This window comes from Zerene cesonia, chromosome 25, assembly GCF_012273895.1.
Source record: "Zerene cesonia ecotype Mississippi chromosome 25, Zerene_cesonia_1.1, whole genome shotgun sequence".
NCBI classification, from domain to species: domain Eukaryota; kingdom Metazoa; phylum Arthropoda; class Insecta; order Lepidoptera; family Pieridae; genus Zerene; species Zerene cesonia.
The window spans coordinates 5,056,407-5,082,306 of record NC_052126.1 but is presented as its reverse complement, the minus strand read 5'-3'; the positions used below and the strand labels follow the sequence as shown (position 1 = coordinate 5,082,306).

Sequence of the window (25,900 nt, the reverse complement as noted above, 5' to 3'; positions counted from 1 at the left end):
AGTTTACAATATCGCGAAAACTTAAATGAGTTAAATTGCAAGGAAGTGTTGCTGATCTAAATTTTTCAACAGTTTACAATATTGCGAGCTTTATAACCTTACGACGACATAAATAACGCGATTCTTTTTCATGTTTTAGAAATAGATTTAATAGAACGATTTATTTTATATATCATAGCGAGCAACGGAGCTGGTGGTTCGCCTGATGGTAAGCGATCACCACCGCCCGTGAATAGAGCAGAGGTAGTACAGAGCAGTACCTGCGAATGTATTGTCTGATTTGAAGGATAGGATTGTCGATTGGAAAGAAGGAGTGGAGAAAGGGTGAGAAAAAGGAGCCAAAAAAGCCACTTACTTATCTTCTGTGGTTTCCCATTCACTGTCTTCGGAGTATCCCAGTGCAAGTACAGAGCGTTCTTTTGTGACGTCACACGCACGATGGGGGGGTCTGGAGTTGGCAACACTGTGACTTCGTACGAGACAGAATCAGAGCCGTAGAGGTTTTTGGCCAGGCAAGTGTAGTTGCCGCTAAGAGATTGGTCTATATCTGAAATAGAAATAAGTAGGTGTGAAATTGTTCAAAAATACACAATATTTGATCACGAGGCGGGATTTGAACCCGCTTCTGAACCGAGCCATCGGTTAATTATTGAAATAATGTTTCATATTGGATAAGTTGGTTTATAATCATCTCAATAGATGGCGTGGGGCGTGCCTAAGGCGCATAAACCGAAAGAGTAGAAGAAATTCGATGACTGTGGCGGGATCACGGGTTGCCGAGAGGCTACGCGTTGCTACGGTTTGGTAAAACGATGTGGGTTTTGTAATCCGGTCCGTGAACGATTTTTTTTTCTTTGTGGGTTGATTGCGGATGTGTGTGAGTTCGGGTGTTAAGTTTGTTTTATCGACAAACCGCCGTACCATGTATGCGTGTTCGTATACGCAACGTTGCGTGCGAGTGTGCGTGTTTGTAAGCATACTCACTATTAATCAGCAGGCTGTCGTCGTGGTTCCTGGTGAAGCGCGGGTGGTGGGTGATGATGTTGTGGTTGTGGTACCACACGGTGCGCGCGGCGGGCGAGCCCACGCACGCGCACGCGAGCAGCAGGGACGAGCCCACGCCCACCGAGATGGCGCCGCCGAGCGACGATACACCGGCCACCACTGGGACACGGCAAGTGTTTTAGAAAGAAGAAAGAAAGAAAGAAAAAACATTTATTTTAACACACACACACATGTATATAATCTAATATGTATTAGATCATAATAGAGAACAACGGAAGATAATTATTTAGAAAAGAGAAACAAAAAAGTTTCGAATTGTTATACACTTGTACAGTTTATGTAATACATTATACAGCTTGTTTTCGCCATTTTCATTCTCGCATCGGTTGTCGAGGCGCACAAACTCTAGAAACCGCTTGAATGCTTCATCACTTCACTGCTTCGCTGCTTCAACGCTTCACGCTTTACGTTTTAGTGATTCAAGTATTCGAAAGTAAGACTAAGCGGTTCGACTCCACATTCTTTATTAGAACCACAAGGAATTGGAACACGCTTCCTGAGTCCCGTGAGTGAGTGTTTCCCGACAAGTACAATCTGGAGGTCTTAACGAATGAACGGGTACCTTCTAGGGAAGCGCTCGATCTTAGACCATATGTGAGTTTACCATCAGACGAGATCGTGGTGAAGCGGAAGTTTATTGCGAACAATAAAAATGTTTTGTTGTTTTGTTTATATCTGTTGAAAACAGAGGGTCATTGTGAAATTCAACTTGGCAACATTTGCTCGATACATACGCTTCTACAATAGCTTTAAATGTGTATATTTTCAAAAATATGTTCTAAACTTAAAATTTTCGATTAGGTATAGCATTAGCGTATGGCATTATACATATTGCAGGCGGTGTTCACCTCGAAAAGGTCTAGCACTTACTAAATGATAGATAAGATAGGCCAACACTATTTTAGTAATATATTGCTATGTACAGTTTGGTGGACCTAAAAAAAAAGTGACAAAGCTGCGACTCTACCGGGTGACATAGGCTGTATATGTAGGGAGGGCGAGGCCGGAGCGAGAGCTAGTTTACCTTTGGAGGTGAGGTCGGCGTGCGCGCGCGGGCTGGGCGCGCCGTCGCCCGCGCGGGTGCGCGCGCGCACCACCACCTCGTACTGCGAGTTGGGCGTCAAGTTGGTGACAGTGAAGCTGTGCTGACGCAGCAGGTTCCACTCCCGCGCGTCCACCCGGTGGATTTGCGGGGCGGATGTACTGGACATTTTATTTCATTTTTAGTTTTATGGCATTGAGATCCTACTTCCTATCCGATATATATAAATGCGAATGATTGAGGATGGATGTATGTGTATGTGTATGTTTGTTAATCTTTCAAGCAAAACCTACTGAACCGATTGCAATGAAATCTGGTACTTACACAGCTGGACAACTGTAATAACATATAAACTTTTTACTGTAATAAAGGCAACTTTTTATGCCGATATTCCTACGGGATACGAGGGTGAAACCGCGGATTCGCAGCTAGTGCTTTATAAATGAGAAATTTTTTATTAATAATTTTCTTAATCATCTCAATAGATGGCGTGGGGTGTCCCTCAGGCATATGAAACGGGAAGAGTAGAAGAAATTTGATTACTGTGGCGGGATCACGGGTTGCCGAGAGGCTAGGCGTTGGCAAAAATTATTATAATGCCAATGAGTTGTATCATCAATTTGTCTCATGTTAAAATTAATAAAAATGTTGTACTAGCGGTCCGCCCCGGCTTCGCGCGTGGTACACATATAGCCTATAGCCTTCCTTAATAAATGGGCTATCTAACACTGAAAGGATTTTTCAAATCGGACCAGTAATTCTTGAGATTAGTGCGTTGAAACAAACAAGCTCTTCAGCTTTATAATATTAGTATAGATGAACAAAGACCTAAAGAAATCTCACCTAGATACGGGTTTCACATAAACGTTATAGTGCGTGATCTCTCCGTTGGGATGGTCCGGTCTCTTCCAGCTAACGATGATCGATGTTGGTGATGATACCACTACTTTTATAGCTGATGGTGGACCTGGTACTGAAATGGAAATTACTTTTAGATCTAGATTTTTTGTGATAGTTGGCAATGGAGCTGGTGGGTCATCTGATGGTAGCGACCAGCACCGTTCATTATCATTTCCAAAGGCTATATGTCTATGCGAATAAAGGAAGGGTAAGGAAAAGGAAAATCATAATCTGGACTCTGAAATTAACTTTAGAGACAGGCTAGATCAAGAGAAATTGAATCATTATGGACAAAAAGTATATAAAAAAGTATTATTTTAATAAAAATTAATATTTTTTTAAAAATTTAATAGATTACTAATGGTTTTCCCAACAATTTTGTTTATACCTTCATCAAAAAACATTTTTTTTTATTTTTCCGTAAAAAAATAAATAAACTACTTACCATCCTGCAAAGTGGTACAAAGCACGGCATATGAGAAAGGCCCCATTCCAAAATTCGAAAAGCCGGCCACTTTCACTGTGTAATTTGTGTATTTCAATAGATTCTGTAAATACAACTCCGTGTGTGGTGACGTCACGTTAAGCCAGGGGCCGTCTGAAATAAGTATTAAATCAAGTATAAATAACATCTAGGATCCTAGGATATGGCATCTCAGAACTAGTTGAACAGATTTTGGTGATTGTGTTGCATCAATTTTTAATGATGCTCATATAATGTGCAATTGTTGCAATTATCAAAACTAGATGGCAGCAGTGTGACGTCGCGGCTTCGTGGATCGCGCTTATATTATCGTTGGTCAAATTTATAATATTGTTATCATTATTCCCAAAAGGCCTGCAGTGTACCTTTTATATAATTGAGGGCTTGTGTTTACTGTTTGAAATGATTAGGATTAGTATGAAGTTATCTACATGAAAAGATAAAAAAGATTAGTTCCGTCAAATAGAAGGATTCCTTGCTTTTTGTGAAAACTAATTAAATCGAACAACAGTTTGATTCGCTCACCATCAGTACTATAATGCACCGTGTATCCGAGTAGTGATGCGCCGTGGCTAGTGATGGGCTGCCACGCGATGCGTAGCGAAGTCGATGAAACGCCTCGACATTCCACACTCGAGGGAGGGGTTTCCGGCGCTGGGTATGGTAAAAATATTTGTTTGTTTATCTTTTTAAATAACTTAATATATTCAGCATCACACTATTTAGTATGTGTGTGTTTGTGTGTGTGTTTTGTATTCTAAAACTGCTTTAGTGATTGTGATTAATTTTAGCAAATCGATATATTAGACCGTGGAGCAATTAGCTTTCTATTTATCAGAAAACAACATTTGACGCATATGAAAAGTGAGAAATTTTTGAAAGAATCGAAAAAATTTGATCACGAGGTGGGATTCGAACCCGCGTCTTTTTGCCAAACCGTAGCAACGCCTAGCCTCTCGGCCACCCGTGATCCCGCCACAGTAATCGAATTTCTTCTACTCTTTCAGTTTCACCTAAGGTCCTGATAGATACTTTTTATCCCTTAATGGCTCCCTTGGGATAAAACAGGAATTTTAATATCCGGGCGGAGCCGGGGCGAGCGTCTAGTTAATGATATATCAATCAATCAATATAGACATAGTTGTAAGTATAACTCACCTCCTTCCCTAGTGGTCTGATATTGTGGCAATGAAAATGGTCCATTACCAGCTGAATTAAATGCACTTATCGATACAGCATATCTGAAATTAGGATACAAACACACATAATTTAATAAATTTCGATAAGTGTTAGAAAGAATACTAGCTTTTGCCCGCTGCTTCGCACGCGTTGAATTCGGAGTAGTTTAATAGATGTTATTATACGAATAAACTTTTCTCTTGAATCACTATATCTGTTAAAAAAAACCTATCAAATTATAATGTGTAGTTTTAAAGATATATGTCCATCCTCAAGTTTGTTTAAATCTTAAAAAAGGTCCCAGGTAAACTAAAGGTAGTTTTTTGTCTTTTTAAAAAGATTTCCAAGCATTTTCTATTTGACGATACAATATTACATAAATATTAAATAAAAATATAAATAACGCTAAAACTGTGTTACATTTATAGTTTATATCCCTTTTTATGTAATTTTAGTTTTAAAGATAGATGGAAATAACAAACATTATTTATGCTTTAGTATGTTGGTATACCTAGTATTCTTTAGGAGACCACTCAATAAAGTCTCCTGTTTCCCATTCCGAGAGGCCACCTTCACCATTTTTGTTTGCGTGTCATTTGGGCCTGCAAAATAAAAAAGAAAATTAAAAAATATATTTATGTAATTATAATATTTGAGTTTTGCTCGCACACTGTAAGTACATAATTGAACTATTTATTGTATTGTAATGAATAGTTAGGACTCTAGTATCTTGTTCAAAGAAATAAATAACACATGAATTATGTTTTTTCATAAAGTATTATTTATTTATTTTCTACAAATGAATTAAATTATTCCCTCTATAAATTAACTTGAAGTGAATATAAGTACAAGGTGCTACGCGCTAACAAAAAGAAACATTCAATAGTTACTATTCAGAAGTATTTGAAGTAATTATAACCCGTGACTACGCTCGTTATAAAGTGTTCGAAACATCGGGTTAATAATATAATGAATAAATCGCGTTTAAAATTCGTTAAAAAGTCTTTAATTTCTAATTATGACACACTAATAAAATAGTATCAAAAAACTAAAAAACACTTAAATGATAGATCAACACTTAGTTACAGAGAACACGTCAGGAATTTATTCAATCCTGGCGAACCATATCAGGATAATAAGATGAACTCATGGAATTGCTGTGTTGTCACCGAACCTTGATAAGTGTATAAAATTTGAATAGAATCCATCCGTTACTGTTTTCTTTTCGTCACCCGTCCCAATCCATTCCTTCTTTCCAGTCGTTAATCCTTTCCTTTTCCCTTACCCCATAAAAGCGGGCAGCGCATTCGCAGAGGCCACTACCTTTGCAAATGTTCATGGGCGGTGGTGATCGCTTACCATCAGGCGAACCACCAGAACAGTTGCTCGCTATGACATAAAAAAAAGAAAAAGAAGTGGGTCAAAACCGAGTCTAAATGAGTCGGTTATATACAAACATACATTTGAAGCTAATAAAAGCTTGTTAAAAAGAGTTTTATTAAAGCGAATAATAAAGTCTACTTTCTAAAAGCGACTTACCATAATATCAGTGTTACTATAAAAATAACCATAAATACTTCACAATAAAGTTCACATTACAAAAAAGGCGAACTCACTTGGATACTTGATAAATACCTGAATCGCCAGCAATTCTAGGCACAGCCTTAACATGGTAGCCCTGTAGGGCTCCATTGTGGGTTTCCCTGCTGGGCGGTAACCAGGACACCAACAGCTCTCCTGGATTGTCTGTCTGATGCACTTGCACATTGAGTGGACTTGATGATGGAGCTAGAATAGGTAGAGGACTGATTAATCAAGAAAAAGCGATAAACAATTCATTTATTTCTTTTTTTTTTATTTTTCTTGGCAAAAAGTTAAGAAGCCTTCAATCTGTCGAAACTAGACTAAATTTAAATGGGACCACCAGCTTTCAAACAAAGAAAGAATCATAAAAATCGGTTCACTCAGCATACAGTTATAAGATAACAAAAGAGACATTTTATTATTGTGCTTCCCAACGGAAACCTAGGACCTCTCGGTTCTATACTCATGCGCTAACCACTGTACCAAGAACGCGGTCAATTGTTGTTTTTGTTACTTTAGCCTTGTCTTTCTACTCACCTTCCTGTAAAGTAGTGAAATGCACAGGCATGGTGTACGGGCTGAGGTCTACCATATTACCGGATGCGATTCGAACCCTGTACTCGCTCGCCGGCTGCAAGTCTTTCAACTCTACGCTCTGGCGAACATCTGTGTCTTGTCTGGAATGATTTTATTCACAATAGACTAAATGCGCCCCGCGGTTTAGTTAGGTAAGGAAAGAGTAAGGGCTTCAATTTACAATTGAAAATGACTAAGACTCTCACCCCCTATGTGAACCTTATGTTATTTACCTCCTAGTATAAATATCACTAATTTTAAAATCGTTATTAAAAACAATTAAAAACGGTATTGGTGGCTCAGTGGTGAGGATCTCGGATTAAAAATCGATAAGTCGGTGTTCGGGAACGGACGAGCGTGCAGGAAACAAATTGATTTTTCAATTTATCTGCGCATATGTATACCACTGCTCAAAACATTTAAAGAAAACATCGTGAGGAAACCGGCATGTCCGAGAATCAAAAGTTCGACGACATGTGACATCTGCCAACCCGCACTTGGCCAGCGTGGTGGATTACGGCCTGAACCCTCACAGGAGGCCTGTGTCCCAGCAGTGAGAACATATATGGGCTGACGATGATAAAACTGTTTTTTTTTTTATGTTACATTCGGCAATGGAGCTGGTGGGACGCCTGATGGTAAACGATCACCACCGCTCATGAACATTCGCAAAGATAGTTAGTACCTCTGTGAATGCGCTGCCCGCTTTAAATGGGTAAGGGAAAAGGAACGGATTCATGACAGGAAAGAAGGAATGGACTGGGACAGGTGAGGAAAAGGAAATGGGCCTCCGGCTCCCCCACTCACCGTACGAAACACAGTGGCATGCCACTATTTCACGCCGATTTTCTGTGAGGGTGTGGTACTTCCCCGGTACGAGCTGGCCCAATTCGTGCCGAAGCGTGCCCGACTACCACATACAAAGTTCCTCCCTACCTTGTAATATTTATCCTCTTAGCAGCATCCCACACGGCGTACTGATTGCCCGTGTACTGCACGCTGTAGTACTGTACGTGAGTGACAATGGTGTCGCGCCAGGATAGTTTCGCGGATGAACTGGTCACCGAGTCCACTTGCAGGTCCAGAGGGGGGGTGGGGGGTTCTGGAAATGTACAATATAACATATGAAACGCAAATATCCGTAATATTATAAATGTAAAAGTGATTCTGTCCGTCTGTGTGTCTATTCATGCCATTACTGTGCGGAGTTGGATGAAACTACATAGAGAGATAGCATCGTTTTATCCCCTAAATCCGGTGGGACGGGAGCCACGGCTATAATGGAGGTAAGAGGAATGTCGATATTGTGTGATGTAATTGTATGTGGCATCGTTCCTTCTGAAAGGATGAACCGATTTTGGTTTTTTTTTTTTTAATAAAAACTCAAACCCAATATGGCCGCCAATATAAAGCGAGGTTGGAATTTTTTTGTTCGAATTTTGTTAACTTGTTATGGTATTGACATAGAAGTGATAACTTAAACTAAGCTAACATCTGTCTAACATATGCAAGCGCTGTGAGTTAGAGTGAGAAAAGAAGAGCCTGCCGCAGCCGTATGCAAGAAAAAAAGGTAAGCCAAACAGACTGACGCCGTAACGCGTTACGTAACGAAGAGGCTCTTCCGAAGCCCTCCTCTTCAGATGTGATCAAACACAAACATTTATTTATTGAATTAGACTTCTTTAGAAGCACTTTTGAATCATCAAAATATAGTTTTAACATTTACCATCACAACCAGAGCACTTTCTACAGAGAACAGCCGGCAAGAAACTCAGTAATTGCTATTTTCCAATCAAGTCAATTTTACATTTTAATACATAGGTAATATCTTATACCTTTAAACGAGCAATTATATAATTGGAATATATATAATTGGAATCTCGGAATCGGCTCCAACGATTTTCATGAAATTTAGTATATAGGGGGTTTCGGGGGCGATAAATCGATCTAGCTAGGAATTTTTTGTAGAAAATGTCATATTCGTGTTTTATTCGTGTTTTTTTTTCCTGACATCTATTGGTGAATAATAATACTATTTTGCTTCGTAGATAGCTGGACAACTGAAATAACACATAGGCACTTTTTATACCGATATTCCTACAGGATATGGACTTACGCGGTTTCAACCGCGGGTCACAGCTAGTGTATACATAATAATGGTTCCATCACTTCAAAGAGGATTGTAGAATAGTAGTAATATTGTACTGTCACTCAATTTTAACCAATAATGAAGAAAGAAGGTAGCTCACCTAGAATTTTGACATATACAGCATAGGTGGCAACTCCATACGGGTTGCTAGCTTTACACTCGTACTGCCCCCCGTCTCTGCTCTCCACGTAGTTGATGTTGATCGTGCTTTTCAAGCCACTATTTGTAGCTCCTTCCGATATTGTTATCCTATAAGCAATTATTATTTGTCTTCAAATTATTACTAAACTGTTTTTGTACCACAGTCAATGCTGCACTTGAAAAAATTCAACTGTCAGTTATTAAAGAGCTTTTAGGCGATACAATGTTACTTTTTTTATGGTAGAGCAAGCAAAGGATCGGGTGGGTCATCTATAAGTGGTCACCACCACCCATAAACTCTTGCAACACGGTGTTACAAGTGCTTTGGCGGCCAAACGCTGCGTCCATATTTAGGGGTTGTTTTGGGTCTCCAGACCCCTCGCTCATCGTACGAAACGAGATAGCATACTGTACATATACCACCACTTCAATGTTTTCTGTGAGGGTGTTATAACTTTCCCAGTGCGAGTTTGACCTCACTCCAGATACTCCACGTTTCTAAAAAACCCTAAACTACTGTAAAAACTGTTATCGATATTAGAGTGGCAAGGATATTTTTGTTTTTTTATTTTATTTCAGCGCCATCTATAAATATAAACAGTAACCAAAGAATACCTTTCTGCGTCAAACTTGCAAAAAGTATTTGTCCGAATTGTAGATGGCGCTATCATAAAAACTATTTTTCAGTAAATGTAATATGTTACGTTAAATAACTTTTAACATCGATCATGATTCTTGCAAATCTATATATATAAAAATGAAACCCGTTTTCCTTGGTCACGGCATTACGCGTGAATGGCTGGACCGATTTCACTAATTCTTTTTTTGTTGTATTTGTTATTATTAGGAGAAGGTTCTTATGGAAAAAAATAATAAGAAAATCTCTCAGAAATATTGAAAAATGTAAATTTAATTGTGCATATTTTAAAAAACGCGAGTAACAAATGTCAATGTCATTCACAGCCATAGATTATATTTATATAAGGAGTTGAAATTGGGAGATGAAAGCGATATAACCGAATACCACGCGGGCGAAGTCGCGGGCGGAAAGCTAGTATATATTGAAAACCAAAATCACCTGGATGAAATAAATTCGATAGGGTTGCCATTCAAAGTCCATTTTATTCTGATAGGGCTGTCTCCTAGGGGTTTGCAGCTCAGTTCGAGTGGCATCCCTACTTTGGTTGTAAGATTTGTTCCCATTGATTCAAAATGCACAGGTTCTGAAAACATATTTGATTAGTTTTACTAAGTTTGTCAAATAAAACACATCTTATATTATTATTCTACGAATATTGTGAACGTGGAAGTTGGAAGTATAGATGGATGGATGGATGTATGAATGTTTGTTACACTTTCACGCGAAAATAGCTTTATCTGTACAAAATTTGGTACAGAGATAGTGTTTAGTCTGGATAACCACATAGGCTGTTTTTACCCAAGTACCACGCGAGTGACGCCGAGTCTTTCCAATTTAAAGTCGGCTTCAAAGTCGTCGTCTAAATTAAAAAACTAATTTGTTTGTAATATATGAAATCGACCTTACGCCTCCTAATGTTCATGGGTGGTGGGAGCGCTTACCATCAGGCGACCCACCAGCTCCATTGCCAACGCTGTCATAAAGAACCTCCAACTAATCCTGAGATTGGAGCTGGGTGTGGTGTGTGTGGTTGGTGTGTGTGGTTGGTGTCTGGTGGGTCTGTGTGATGTGTGTGTGGTTGGTGTGTGTGTGTGTGGTTGGTGTGTGTGGTGAGTGTGTGGTGGTGAAAATGCACAAACTATTGACGCTGATCCACAGTTGCCTGGCCAGGGCCTCCCCCACGCCGTTGTCCGCGTGGCAAGCGTACAGCCCCTCGTCCGCCAGAGACACCACCTCGATCAGCAGCGTGCCGTTGGGCGCGCTGCTCACCCCGCCCCCCGCCAGGTCCAGCACCGGCCGCCAGATGCCTAGCGCCGCTGGAATGCATGACCTACGTGTTAGGTCTCATACAAAGAGTAACATTCACCCAACACTCGTAATAAAATGGAATTTTCAACAATTTATCGCAAAGTATCATTGTAATTAGAGTATAAATACCTCATTTAAGGTTTATATCGACTTAAAAGAAAAATAATTATTAATATTATATATCATTTAAAGCATATATAAGTAGTAATATAATATTATATATAAACATAATTTATGTTCAATATTTTCCACTGTCTCATTTACTATTTATAGTATTACGAAATCAATACAACCATCAATAGCTTACAAAACCGTTTCCTTTTCCACACCCTTCCCAATCCACTATCTTTCTCGGCCTTATCTTGTCCCAAAAAGAGGACAACACATTCGCAGACGCACCAACTCTGTGTTCATGGGCGTGATCGTTCATCAGGCGAACCACCAGCTCAGCTGCCCGCTATCACATAAAAAGGACACATCATAACCCTCCTTTCCGCAGTCGTATACTCACCATCTCGTTTCATCCAATGAATTTGCGGCACGGGATAGCCATTCGCGTTACAATATACGATACCGCGCTGACCCAATAACAGCGATGTGTTCGCCGGCTCCTCTATCCACTTTGGGGCCACTGAAATTTGGAAATGTAGGTTGCGTTAAAACTCTGCCAACTCACACTTGACCAGCGAGCGTTATATTATCTATGGCCTGATTATGTGATGGTCTATTGACGGACGATCGATGTGGTATACTCTATATTGATTTGGGCATATTTTTATATATGGGCCGACAGAACAATTCAGTTCGGAAATAGACGATATAATTATTTTTAAGAAAAAACCTAATTCGCCCGAACTAGACCTCATTTTGATGGAACATGATAACAGCTTTTGAACATAAACAGAATCATCAAAATCGGTTCATTGTTAAAATAATTATGAGGTTACAAAAATAAATTTGTGCAGTGGTTTTATAACGATCTTTTTGTCTGATCCGTACCTACCTTTTTTTGAAGTCGGTTAAAAATATAACTAACACGTCAATAAAGTGAAAAAAAACATATCAGTTGATTTCTAAAACTTACAACAATTACAGTTATAAAATCAAACATTCAACACAACTTAATCCCTTTCAGAAATCTATTTCGTCCTCAGCCCACATACGTTCCCACTGTTGACTGCTGAGACACAGGCCATCTTTGAGGGTTTAGACCACAATCCACCACGCTGGATCTTACTCACCATTGATATACAAATCGGTTGTCTGATTGACCTTCCCCACGTGGTTGGTCGCGATGCAGGTGTAACGACCGCAATGCTCCAGCGACACCCGTTTTATTATCAACACACTGAACAGTTCTGAACTCCTCTCGGTTATCTGCAAGTGATGTGCTTTGTAAAATGGCTATATATAAAGCCATTCTAAAGCCAGTGTGGACTTATGGCATTCAGCTCTGGGGAACAGCCAGCCATAGCAATATCGAAATTCTTGAAAGGTTTCAAAATAAGACTATGAGAGCCATGTTCAATATCCCACCACACATAAGCAATAAATATGTAAATCTAGACCTCAAACTAGTGACAGTGAAGCATGAAATTGAATTAAACAGCAAGAAATACCAAGGTAGACTGACCCATCACAAAAATAAGTTAGCTGCGGAGCTGCAGGGAGTGGGCAGTGTGAGATTTTCTCGCTTGAAGCGAAATAGTATACCCGATCTTGCGATAAGATTCGCAGACAAAAGATGAGATATGCATCACTGGATGTGCATCTCAGCTTAATAACATTTTAACGGATGAAAATCTGAGACCATTTTAGATTATTGTTTTAATAAACAGATAGCTAAGTAGCAGATAAAAAGAAAAAAAAAAAAAAATCTGCAAGTGAATTTTTGTATCGCTAGCACCTGTCTTCGTATTGAACGCGGGAAGTTTAAAATATAGTATCACGAATTGGGACACTTGCTTGCTTGCACTCGGAAAGTACCATACCCCACAGAGAACCGGTGTGAAATAGTGGCATGCTACTGTGTTTCGTGCGGTGAGAGGGGGAGCCGGAGGCCCGTTTCCTTTTCCTCACCGTCACTCATCGTATATCCTCTCCTTTTCCCTTACCCCTTAAAAGCGTCGCCTCGGTACTTTGCCCCTGGTACATATATAGCTTATAGCCTTCCTCAATAAATAGGCTGTCTAACATTAGATCGACTCTATATAAGAATTTTTCAAATCGGACCAGTAGTTCCTGAGATTAGTGCGTTCAAAGAAACAAACAAACTCTTCAGCTTTATAATATACTAGCTGCGCCCCGCGGTTTCACCCGCGTAAGTCCGTGTCCCGTAGGAATATGGGGATGCTAAATGTTATTTCAGTTGTTCAGCTATCTACATACCAAAATTCCGTCGCAATCGGTTCAGTAGTTTTTGCGTGAAAGACCAACAAACACACACACATCCTTACAAACTTTCGCATTTATAATATTATAGTAGGAAGTAGGAAGTATAGATCAGTATCCCAAATCTTCATACGTTAAGCTTACCTTCAAACTCGGTGGTATTTTCATGCCATCCTTGAGCCAAGAGAAGAAAATAGGTGGATCACCGCTTATAATGTTGCAGGTGATTTGGACTATTTGACCTTCTTTGAGGCCAGAACCTACCCGTAATTCATCTAACTCAGGCGCTTCTACAACTTGGATTTCGAAGGATCTGAGCGTTATAAGAAAAAAATACAACCAATAAATATCATACCTATTATAAATTATGAATGCATACTCTAAATTCTTAAAATAATGTTATTAATTGAAATAACTTGAAAATCTCATTAAATCGAAAGCATTAAATTTACATTCAATTATGTTGAAATTGAGCTATTGAATTAAGCTGCCATCTATATTTACATCTAGCGGTCCGCCCCGGCTTCGCCCGTGGTACATATATAACCTATAGCCGTCCTCAATAAATGGGAAATCTAATATTGAAAGAATTTTTCAAATCAGACCAGTAATTCCCGAGATTAATGCATTCAAACAAACAAACTCCCAACTTTATAATATTCGTTGTTCAAATTACTAACTTTTGCCCGTGGCTTCGTTAGCGTTATTTCGGACTAGTTTAATACATGTTCTAATACATATAAACCTTCGTCTTGAATCTATCTTCTTAAAAAAAAACATCAAAATCCGTTGTGTAGTTTTTAAGACAGACGCGGGAAACGACTTTGCTTTATATAATGTAGTGATTAATTATGTTTCTTCTGTAGGGGGTCATGGGAGGTTTAGCTTTCTCGAAACTAAAAAGCACACAAAGTATAGTTATTGCTTTGTGCCATCAAATCAAATCAAATCAAATTTATTAAATCGCGTATATGTTAAACATTCCTTTACAAAAAGGTTGCCTGGAAGAGATTGCTCCTGAGCAATAAGGCCGCCTTATAGTGCATATGTGCCTGTATGGTCTTTTTTTTTACAATGTCAATTTATTTTTCGGCAATATGTACTGTAAAGAATAAATAAATAAAATAAATAAAAGTAATTACATTGTTATCTACATTTTTGTCTGTACATAACTCCTTACCTTCTAGCCATTTCCCCAGACGGACTGTAAACAATACATGTATACATATCTCCGTTCTCTTCTTTGATGATACGCGGTATATTCAATACCCCGTCTTCGCTCGTTTCGAGTATCTGTCGTTTCCTCCGTCTCTTCTTTATAATGTGATCGCTTCTGTTGTAAGTCCGTTTGTATCGGCTGTGCTGTGGCAATAATGTACTGACGATTTTCTTGCCCTTGTATTCCCATTCTAATTTACTGTAATGTTTGATATTTTTGATATATTATATCTTATTGGCACTTGAATGTAGTTTTTAAAAACCTATATATCACTTAAAGCTAAAAATTTATGTATTAGCAAAGAGATAAGATTTGTTGTTGACCTCCTCCTTGGTACAGTGGTTAACGCGTGAGCGTAGAACCGAGGGGTCCTGGGTTGAATTAGCGGTGGGGACGCACAAAAAAAAAATGTCTCGGTCTGGCAGGACACAGAAGGTTGATCACCTACTTGTCCGTAAAGAAAATCGATCAGTGAAACAGATGTACATCTTCTGCCCCATACGGGACTTCATTAATTAAAGAGATAAGATTAAACAAATTAATACAATGGTTAATTCTGGTGCCTGATAATTATTTTAAAACATCGCATTTCAAATAGCTTAACGTTTATTTTTATCTGAAATGTCCCACGCTTGCACCAAATGAGCTATGATAGCTATTCGGTGCATACGAGAACGTGTTTCTTTTATTTCTGCTGTTTATTCTCTACAATTATACTTCAGCGCCCCGCGGTTTCACCCGGGTAAGTCCATATCCCGTAGGAATATCGGGATAAAAAGTTTCCTATATGTTATTCCAGTTGACCAACTGTCTACGTACCAAATTTCATTGTATTGCGTTCAGTAGTTTTTGCGTGAAAGAGCAACAAACGCACACACATCCTTACAAACTTTCGCATTTATAATATTATATATAGTAGGAAGGAAGTAGGATGATGACAATGATCAATTTGGTCAGAACCGTTTGGTTCATTGTCTTTCACTTCTCTACAAATCTACATTATAGCTACAAATACTAATATTTTCATCAAAATAAAACAAATACTCGAAATATAGTGCCCAGATCCGAATAGACCTAGCAATGGAGCCAAATAGGTCGGACAATAACTATAAATTTAAAGGCCAGGTAGGTATCAGGTACCGCTTGCCAAATGATATCCTAAACCGCTCCCATTTTAACCAAATATTTTATTGTGGACTTAGCTTTTAAAATTACTGTTACTACATGTTTATTTCGTCAATAGATTTGCATTTTAAAATCTGTACTAATTTAAAATATTATTCCTGTGAATACTGCTCAGGTTCAGCTTCGATTTAAATATTGTTATAATAAGTTCTCTTAAGTAGGTTACTTTTTTTAATGCAGTGCTTATGAGATCCGAATTCAGAAGATTTCGCATAATAAAAGTACTTGCCTCGATTGCTCTAGTTTTGGAATAATCTAAGCAGAAATATTGAACGAAGTACATGATAGTCATATGAAAAATTTGCCGTAAGCGTCCTAAAGAAATCGATAAAGATCATATTGTAAGTTGTAAAGTTTTTATAAATAAATAAATAAAGAGGTCATACCTGATAGGATATCCATAGTAAGGACATCTTAATTTCAATCCATCTCCGCTTTGAACTTTTATTGGAGGCAATGTTCTTATGTATGGTGGACCTATAAAACAGAAATATTTCTGACACAAATGAATAAAACCTAACGTCACCTAGAAATTACAAATATTAACTACCCACTCGTACCGGCTACATCCAAGTTGGCCCAGGATGAAAGAATAAATTATAACCTATGACACTCGCAGATAACATAGCTATCCATTGGTAAAAAAATAAGATCATAGTATTTTCTTGTGTTTGATTATACGCGAGTATTATGCATTTAGAAATTAAAGACTTTTTAACGGATTTTAAACCGATTTATTCATTATATTATTAAACCGACGTTACGAACACTTAACAGCGAGCGTGGTCACGAGCGGGGTCACTAAGCTGTAACATGTCTTGAAGGTCATACAAAAACATTTTTTTTATGAATAAATCGCGTGAAAAATCCCATAAAATGTCTTTAACTTTCGATAATTAAGATCGGTTCAGTAGGTCCAGGGATTGCCATCTACAAACAACAAACACAAACTATATCTCTAACAACAGGAATATTAAGAAAATTATTTTCAATTATAGTCAACACAGAAAAATTTGTAATTGAATCAAATAACGTACAAGAAATTTAAGAGAAGAATCTGTCTTCAAACATATTAGGGCAAAAATTTGGTATAAAATAATTAAAAATAAAGGAAACCTTACGAATTGGGAAAACATTATGTTCAGCTGGGATGTGGAATTGTTTAGAAATTAAATACTTATAGACTATATGGAATTACTTCATCATAGATGTGATGCTATTAATAAAGAGGATCTTAAGCTTACCCACTTATAAACAATCGATCTGTTATTTCTTTCTATTACTTTTAATCACAAGAGATCTAATGATGAAATCGTTTTATCCGCTCGTAAATTATTTAAATTATATAAGGAGGAAACCGGCAAGTTCGAGAATTTAAGTTCGACGACATGCGACATCTGGCAACCCGCACTTGGCCAGCGTCGTTGATTGTAGCCTGAACTCAGCAGGCCTGTGTCTCAGCAGTGGGAACATACATATATGGGCTGGTGATGATGATGACCCTACCATCCATCCGTAAGAACGAAAAATGTATAGGATGAAAAAAAACAGATACCATAAACGTCAATCCTTGCTGAATGTCGAAGGCTGGAGTCACTCTCATAGGCGACACATGAGAAGACACCACCATCTTCTACCCGCGACCGTGATATGTTCAGATGAGATATGACGCCCACGCCAGATGGGGACATCATTTGACCCAATATGTATCTAGAAATGATCTGTATTTTAGCACTAATTATGAATATGAGAAGTTTCCTGCGAATAAGGTAAAATTCGAAATTATCTTATCTCTGAAGTAAATTAACTTATGTTGTCTGAAGAGATCACTTATTACCGACAAACTAATTGCGCATTATTTCTATGTTGTTTATATTTTATATATGTTTTTGTGTGACATAAACAATTATCTATGTATTTATCTATCTAGCATATGATGCTTACTTACTAACAACATTTTTATTACTGTATATTTGAAACGCAATAACACACTATTACAACATCAATGTCAAAACGATGTCGGTATAAAACTCCGCGCTTAAAATCACAAGAATATCTATAACCTAAAAAGACATTTATTATTTTACCTTTACCAATATAAAGAGCATTGTATCAAAGATAAGTAAAAATACAAAGAACTACGATTACATCAGTATTCCAAGAAACAATTGGCAATTATCTTTTCAATACCTGGAATCTGTATTAGACGATATGACAACTCCATCGCGCTCCCAAATAAAACGTGGAGGTCTATCCCCAGTCGCGCTGCAGTGTAAGCTTATCTAAAATTAAATTAAAATATTAATATTTGAAGTATCTACTTTATATCTTAAAATTAACGAGCAAGCATGTAATATATATCATGTTTAGACACTACATATCAGTAAGTCGATTTAAATTGGAAATACAACATTATGAAGAAACTAGCTGCTCCCCGCGGTTTCACCTGCGTAAGTCCGTGTCTCGCAGGAATATCGGGATAAAAAGTTGCCTATATGTTATTTCAGTTGTTCAGCTGTCTACGTACCAAATTTCAATGCAATCGGTTCCGTGGTTTTTGCGTGAAAGTGTAACAAACACACACACATCCTTACAAACTTTCGCATTTATAATATTAGTATGATGATAGTAGGATTACACTAGAAACCATCATATTAACATATCTTATATGCACGCTCCGGTCAGCTCCGACCGGCTCCGTCCCGTTAGTCATTTATCGTAATTGAAATATTAAACTTTCCTATCTTTTAAGTTGGATCAAGCTGCACAACGTGTGGAAATTTTATTAAAATGTGTGATAAATCTCCGTTGCCTTCTCAATCAAAGCGAAACAAATAGTTTTTTATTGATATGTATTAACAGCAGTTTATCGTTCAGTATCAGTTCTTTCGCAGTTTCACTCACGTCCTATGATAATATATGAGTGCCTTCCTCCACAACTGCCTGTGGAAGATTATTTAACACTGTAATAATTTTTTAAATAGAACCAGCATTTCCTGAGATACGCGCGTTCAAACAACCTTCATATTATTAGTATGGAAGTATACAAGGCAATATAAACTTCGAATATATTCGCTTCACAATAAGACACTAAAAGCTTCAATTTATTTATTGATGGTGAATACGCCACTGCAAGGCATTAAGTAATAATAGAAATAAAGAAAGAAAGAAAGAAAAACATTTATTTTGATACAGACATACACACACACAACAGATCAAACAGAAAAAACAGAAGCATACAATAAAAAAAAATAAGAGGAAAAAATAAAAATAAAAATCTACACTTAACAATGATGTGTGGCTGCGTGTGCCAAAAAGGGATGCCACTCAGGAAACCTCAGGCTTAACGCCTCAGCTCTGATTTTCAGTGGTACCCTTTCTTTGGTAATAGGCATTGTTATTTACTAAAGTGCATAGAAAAGATAGAAAGAAGCGTTAATTTATTTATTCCCTTAACGTTAATAAATGGAAGCAATGTTTCAATCATTATAGTTCTTGTACATTTGTAAATGCGGGTATTTTTTGTAATTAAGCAGAACATTGCGCTGGAAACGTTGAGTGTAAACTTAAATAAACTCACATCTTCCCCAGGTGTTACAATTTTATCTCCGAAGTGCTGTGTAATCATGATGTTTCCAGAACCGAGGTCCCTTTTTATTCTTGCACCTGAAAGATAAATGTATTAACCATTTTCACTGTCGGTTAAAATATAAGTATTAAATATATCAGCCTACTTTATCAGAAAACCGTGAAACTGGCCCTTCAATTTCATAGATAATAATTGACCTATTTGAAAAGTCGAATTCAATTACTTTTATAATTATATCTAATTAATTTGAGTAAGATGAAAATTTATTAACTTTTATCTTAATTTATTAGAGAATTGCTAATTTGGGGGGACTATAAGAGCTAGAATGACGCACGCACACATTTATATTATAAATGAATCAACAGTCTCGGCCGGCACCCACCCATCTGTGCAATTCATCGCCAAGAATTAATAATGCCCAGTTTCCTGATATAAAAAAATTACACTATTAAAATTCTAGGTTACATGAAATTATATTTACAAAATATTATAACATTGGCATGATTGACAGTGTAGAAGCATGGTTTTCATTGGTTAAAAATGTATATTTATTCAATTCTCATTTTTCAATCGTATCATATTTATAGTAATATTGTTAACATATTATCTAATTAGCATATTATAAATTTTTTATACCGCAGTAAACACATATACTTTAAGGCATTTTAAAACACACTTTTAGTTTATATGGTCCCCTTTAATAAACATATATTAGATTTAATACAGTTATGATGTTACTAGCTTTTCGCCCCTGGTTTCAAGGAAGTCGAAATACAGAATTGAGAGCCACCTTTTTTTAAACGCCGGTTAAAACCATGCTAATAAATATGAAAAAAGAATCGATACAAACCATTGTTCCAGATCCTAGAATTTTTAGATATATGACTTTCTTTTCTCCTCGTTTTCTTGTAGATGTGTGACCTGTAATATTAAAGTTATATTAATAAAATTAAATTTGGTGAATGGTCCTAAGTCTCTTCTCCATACTCCAAATTCGAAAATGAGGGAGACTACAATTTAGTAAAACAATAAGAATCACACGAATAACAGAGATTTCGACTAACTAAACCAAATAAAAAATTACCAGGATGTGCACATCCATATTTTTTGGGAAAGTCAGTGTAAAAGAAAAAAATAATAATAAAAAAAAAATAAATATATAAAAAAAAGATAAAGACGTTACGTACGTAAGATACGTTTAAAAGAAAAAGAAAAAGTTTGCAAGTAGTAAGATATTGTATTCTTTAAAAAGGTGGAATACACGGTATTGTGACGATAAGGAATACCTTGAAAGGCAAGGCAAGGCAAGAGGAAAAATATATAGCTATATATAGATGTAAAGATGTATCTTCCCTTTTTTTCATCTATTTCATGTATATTTTAGTATAGCTGTTAACTGTCGCTTTCGCAGGCGTGGTCAAAACAAATGTGAAAACATGATCACATATTTAATTCGCTTGAGGTTTAAATTTCTAAGCCGATGCCTACATCACTGGGGCTGTCTGCATGCCAAATTTCAACCTGATCGGTTCAGCAGTTTTGACTGTGCGTTGAAGCCCAGTCAGTCACCTTTGTGTTTTATATATTGATTTGTTGACCCGGCAAAGGCTGTTTTGGCTTACTCTTATCATTTAGAGGTATGAAAAATAGGTGTTGGCCGATTCTAAGACCTACCTATACACAAATTATCATAAGAATCGCTCTAGCCGTTTCGGAGGAGTATGTGAACGAAGATTGGGACACGAGAATTTTAATCTACATACCATATATTAGATTAAAGTCTAATAAACTTGGCTATTTTATTACGATTTTATTGAATTAACGACTTCAACAATTCACCGGTTATAGAAAACTCCGGAATCTCAACTGAAAGTTAAATTGCATATCTGTACCCGTTAATTACATAGAACAATACATCAGCAGAGGCAGCGTGAAGTCATAAATTTAAATCGGGCGTACATTATGCGAGACCACGCACCACGGTAATTTCATTAATCTACCCCGATTTATGCATACTTAAACTAAATGTTTGCTCGTGTAATTACATTGTTTTATTTTAGTTCAGGCTTGGAAGGACGCCAGAGTGCTGTTTTGATTGGCCTGTTGTAAAACTGCTGAAATTTTATGAACTGCGCAGTAGATTCGGCAAACAACTTTCCTACGGTTGTTTCAAACATCAATTTAATTGATTTTGAAAATGGAATAAGTTTTGAGTATCATATTTTTAGCTTTTTATGTACCTACTAATAAACAGCGAACCAGCGTGCAATAGTGTTTCGTTCAGTGGATGGGGGAACCGGAGGCCCATATCCTTTTCCTTACCTTCCCAGTACATCCTTTATCCTTCTCGTTAATCCTTTCTTAACCGATTTCCTATGTAAGTCGACAATCAATTATCGTATATAATCAATCATCTAATATAATCAATCAATAAGCAATTGGCCTTACGCCTTTCCAAATGTTCATGGGCGGTGGTAGCGCTTACCATCAGGCGATCCACCAGCTCAATTGCCGACCATAACTTTTTATTTACTTATATATAGCTGTATATTATCTCCAACCGTATTAGATTAAGTAAACACATTCCGGTAGCTTAGTAAAACGACTGTAAAGCTGTCGTTATTCACAGCATATTTATTTTCTACCAGCGGTCTGACTTCAACCGTGGTACGTTTTGTCTTTTGATATGAAACTTCTTTGTGCCTCAACAAAAACATAGAAAAACCTGCACTATTGATAGAGCCGTTCTCGAGTTCTGTAACACGTTTAGCGATTTTTTTGTATCTAAACATATTTATTATTTCAAGTAATGTTATTGAAATAAATTGAATTATTGATTATTACTGTCTGTTTCTCTGAATTGAATGGACATTATATTTTAATTATAATTAATTAATCTACATTTTTAGAAAGTTTAACTAGATTTTTGTTTTGATTAAATGAAATTATTAATAAATGTTCTACATTGAGTTTCTTTTTATACTTTAATATCATCATTAATTCACACATACACAAACTACACATACACATACAATCTACACTATTAAAAACTCAGATTTTAAGTAGTTTTATTTTATGAATATATGAATTACTTATTGATAAAATGTAAATTATTAAAGTTTTTAATTGTTAAATATCATAAATTTATATTTAATTATAGAATTTAAATTTCATATGTATGTAGCAGCAATTTTATTTTATTATGTCTTAAATTGAACATTTGTACTGTATCGGGAAGATACAGACTCCTGAAACAGAGCGAAACCTATATTAGGAGTCTGGGATTCATGTTGTATGTGATATATAATTTGTTCAATAGATGATTTTTATTTTATTTATTTTTTTATTTATATTATGTTTCCTACTAACCTGCGAGCCCAGGCTCGGCCACAGATAACACATGACTTTCCCGCACTGGCATTAGAATATAAAAACACCTACACTTTCCAGTACACAAAATTGATAACAAATTCTCTATCGTATTGGTTAAAATCGATACGCATTACAAATTTAAACTAAAAACAATTACTTACTCTGTCGAATCCTGCAGATGACCAAACAGTGCGCCTGAAACCAAGACACTCATGAATATGTTATATTTCATTAACAGATTTTCGGAAAGCCTTTGACAAGCTTTCAATAATTAATGGGACGTGTAAATTGCAATTTGGGATACAATATGAATGACTATATCTTTGTGGGTACATATAACATAAAATTAAAATAATAAATGTGAAAGTAACTCTGTGTGTCTCTCATTCGCGCCTAAAAGACTGATCCAATTCGGATGAAACTTGATAAAGAGATAGTTTAAGACCCGAGAAAGGAAATATGAACGTTTCTAATGTCTATTTTTTATTTTAGCTACGCGGGCAAAGTCGCGGGCAGATAGCTAGTACATTATAATATACTAGCTGCGCCCCGCGGTTTCACCTGTGTAAGTCCGTATCCCGTAGAAATATTGTGAAAAAAAGATGCCGATATGTTATTCCAGTTGTCCAGCTGTCTACGTACCAAATATCATTGCAATCGGTTCAGTAGTTTTTCTTGAAAGAACAATAAACACACACACATCCTCAGAAACTTTCGTATTTATAATATTAGTAGGATAGTAGGATGCATAATACAAAGTAATATATGTAGCCAATGCCGTCCCACAAAGAATATATAGATATAATATATAAATATATAGATATAGATGAGTAAATTTGTTTGAAACAAACAAATGTATGATAAGCGAAATATAGCTTGACAACTTAATTTTTAATTATATAATCTATTTAAGTATTATGTTATCTGTGCTGTCTTCCCTACCACAATCACGATACCAATTTAGGATGTTATAAAACGACTCTTAAGGAAACTTTACTCAACGAAGCGTATATTAAAAACTAAAATCCGCTAAAACACTCGAGCAAACGAAAAAAACAATACAAGAACTTTTTCAATCAAGCCATTCCAGAATGATTTCCATAAGCAGCAGTTTAAAACTTCGAAGAACGAAATACCGTTTTGTGTTTGAAAAACAAAAACGGCCAAATCCCGAAAACACTTAATTAAACTTTATTATTTGGTGGATAAAGTTGGAATTAGCTTGCCAGCGCGGATTACAGGGTTAGCCAAAGTTGGGGAACTTTGGAGTGCATTGCAGAGTTGGTACTATACTAAGTCGGTTGGAAATTGCAGTGGAGTTTTTCGTAGTTGCGGTTTCGCGTAGAGTACATATGGGCTATGATGGAGAATTTAACTTTATTGTTAAAACGGAACACGTAGTTCACCAGATTAGAACTGTGGTCTATAACAAGCTCATACTTTATTATATTACGCCTGTTAATGAGACTTTCCTTTAGGCTGGTTATGGTTTACGTTAGTCGCATGCTGGCCGTCGACACAGTCGCCTAAGCGAATGAACTCTATGCAAGCGCTGATACAAATGCGTTATATCTATAAAGTGCATAGACACATACATTAATCCATCCTCATATTCTTTCACATTAATTATATGACTAGTAATCCGCACGCGGCTTTGCCCGCGCAGTGAAAAAATATTCACCGCATAAAAGATAACCCACATAACTCTCAATGTGGTATTTGCTGAAATTGCAATTACCTAAATCCCCAAAAATAATGGAAAAATAAGAAATTACACGCTAAATAACAGTCGTAAATATGTTTTGATAATGTACAACTAATCACCGTCCGTATAAGAGAAATAAACAAACAATATAGCGAAACTCATTCTGTAAACTACGTTCGAAATAAGCTTTCCTTTCCCCAACATTTTAGGCGGTATTCGATAAAAAGCAGTGAAACAAAAGAACAATACACCATTAATTAACTTGGAAAGAAAACCAATTGTTTCAGGCTGAGCGGTGAACGAAATCTCGTAAATACTTTCTTAAATACAGCTGTATATGATATAGGTACTTTATACTCTAGACAAAAAAGACAAAAGACAGAGTCAGCGTGCAACATTTATTTTTAGATGCATTAAGTACTGATATTTAGAATGCCAGTATTAATCACGAAGATTGAGCATAGCTAAATTTAAAATATATGGTTAATTGCGTTGATTTATGAAAAGAATAAGCAGAAAAATACATTGTATTTTTATAATTTTTCTTCCCATTCAACCCGAGCGGAATCAGAGAAAACACAGCAGCATAGTATTCCCAAATGGTAACTGTATAAACTAGCAATGGTACTATTAAAAAGACGTGTATACATTTAAAAATACAAAGCTGCAGTTTTAACAAAAATATTAATTAAGCATTGTTAGAAACAATACGTTTTAAACAGACCCACGGAAACCGGTGCAGTTTAAACAATACAGGTGTTGTTTTTTGTCTCGACCTCGTAAAAACAGTATTTTGGTACTAGTTCTTAATTGTATGTTGCGGATAAAGTGGAAAATGTGGACATTTTTCGTACTGCCATAAGATATTTATTTTTATGTTATAGCGGGCAACTGAGGTGGATAAGGAAAGGATCGATGACTGGAACGAAGGAACGGACTAGAAAGGTTGAAGGAAAAGGATGCATTTGTTTTTTTCTTTCTTGTTCAAGCGATTTTGTTGCCTAGCAATCAAGAAGTTAAATTTCATAGATATATTTTGATTAATGTCTAATGCGCTACCTATGCAGAGTTAGCTTGCCTTGCAAATAAAAAATTCACACTTCTTAAAACAGTAAAGCAAAACTTATATCTTTATAATAAATAATAATAATAAAAATACTTTATTGTACACAAAGAAAGAACAATACAATAGACATAATATGAAAAGATAGGTACAGAAGGCGGCATTTATACCAATGCTAATAAGATTGCAATGTATGTAAGTGTATATAAGGTGTATTTTGGATATGGTATTATATATATATATATATATATACTAGCTGCGCCCCGCGGTTTCACCCGCGTAAGTCCGTATCCCGTAGGAATATCGGG

At 36.5% G+C, this 25,900-nt stretch overlaps 1 protein-coding gene and 1 long non-coding RNA gene across 2 annotated transcripts in view; both read right to left on the bottom strand.

Annotated features, from left to right (window-relative positions):
- The window catches only part of LOC119836620 (Down syndrome cell adhesion molecule-like protein Dscam2), a 28,119-nt gene extending 7,569 nt beyond the window's left edge, over positions 1-20,550 (bottom strand). The window contains exons 1-24 of the mRNA XM_038362003.1: positions 20,537-20,550; positions 20,303-20,373; positions 19,444-19,529; positions 18,054-18,145; positions 17,419-17,573; positions 16,250-16,340; positions 14,640-14,876; positions 13,604-13,772; positions 12,310-12,445; positions 11,580-11,699; positions 10,900-11,076; positions 10,199-10,343; positions 9,080-9,228; positions 7,767-7,932; positions 6,792-6,931; positions 6,306-6,458; positions 5,182-5,272; positions 4,650-4,732; positions 4,017-4,145; positions 3,453-3,605; positions 2,951-3,080; positions 2,090-2,268; positions 985-1,164; positions 356-547 (exon numbers count right to left, since the gene is read on the bottom strand). Of these exons, the coding sequence (XP_038217931.1) occupies positions 356-547; positions 985-1,164; positions 2,090-2,268; positions 2,951-3,080; positions 3,453-3,605; positions 4,017-4,145; positions 4,650-4,732; positions 5,182-5,272; positions 6,306-6,458; positions 6,792-6,931; positions 7,767-7,932; positions 9,080-9,228; positions 10,199-10,343; positions 10,900-11,076; positions 11,580-11,699; positions 12,310-12,445; positions 13,604-13,772; positions 14,640-14,876; positions 16,250-16,340; positions 17,419-17,573; positions 18,054-18,145; positions 19,444-19,529; positions 20,303-20,373; positions 20,537-20,550 (3,238 nt within the window). The remainder of the gene's footprint in view (positions 1-355; positions 548-984; positions 1,165-2,089; positions 2,269-2,950; positions 3,081-3,452; positions 3,606-4,016; positions 4,146-4,649; positions 4,733-5,181; positions 5,273-6,305; positions 6,459-6,791; positions 6,932-7,766; positions 7,933-9,079; positions 9,229-10,198; positions 10,344-10,899; positions 11,077-11,579; positions 11,700-12,309; positions 12,446-13,603; positions 13,773-14,639; positions 14,877-16,249; positions 16,341-17,418; positions 17,574-18,053; positions 18,146-19,443; positions 19,530-20,302; positions 20,374-20,536) is intronic.
- A 2,433-nt stretch (positions 20,551-22,983) lies between these two features.
- LOC119836744 overlaps positions 22,984-25,900 on the bottom strand; it is a 72,459-nt gene continuing 69,542 nt past the window's right edge. Inside the window, exon 5 of the long non-coding RNA XR_005288112.1 lies at positions 22,984-23,019. This is a non-coding gene — a long non-coding RNA (uncharacterized LOC119836744). The remainder of the gene's footprint in view (positions 23,020-25,900) is intronic.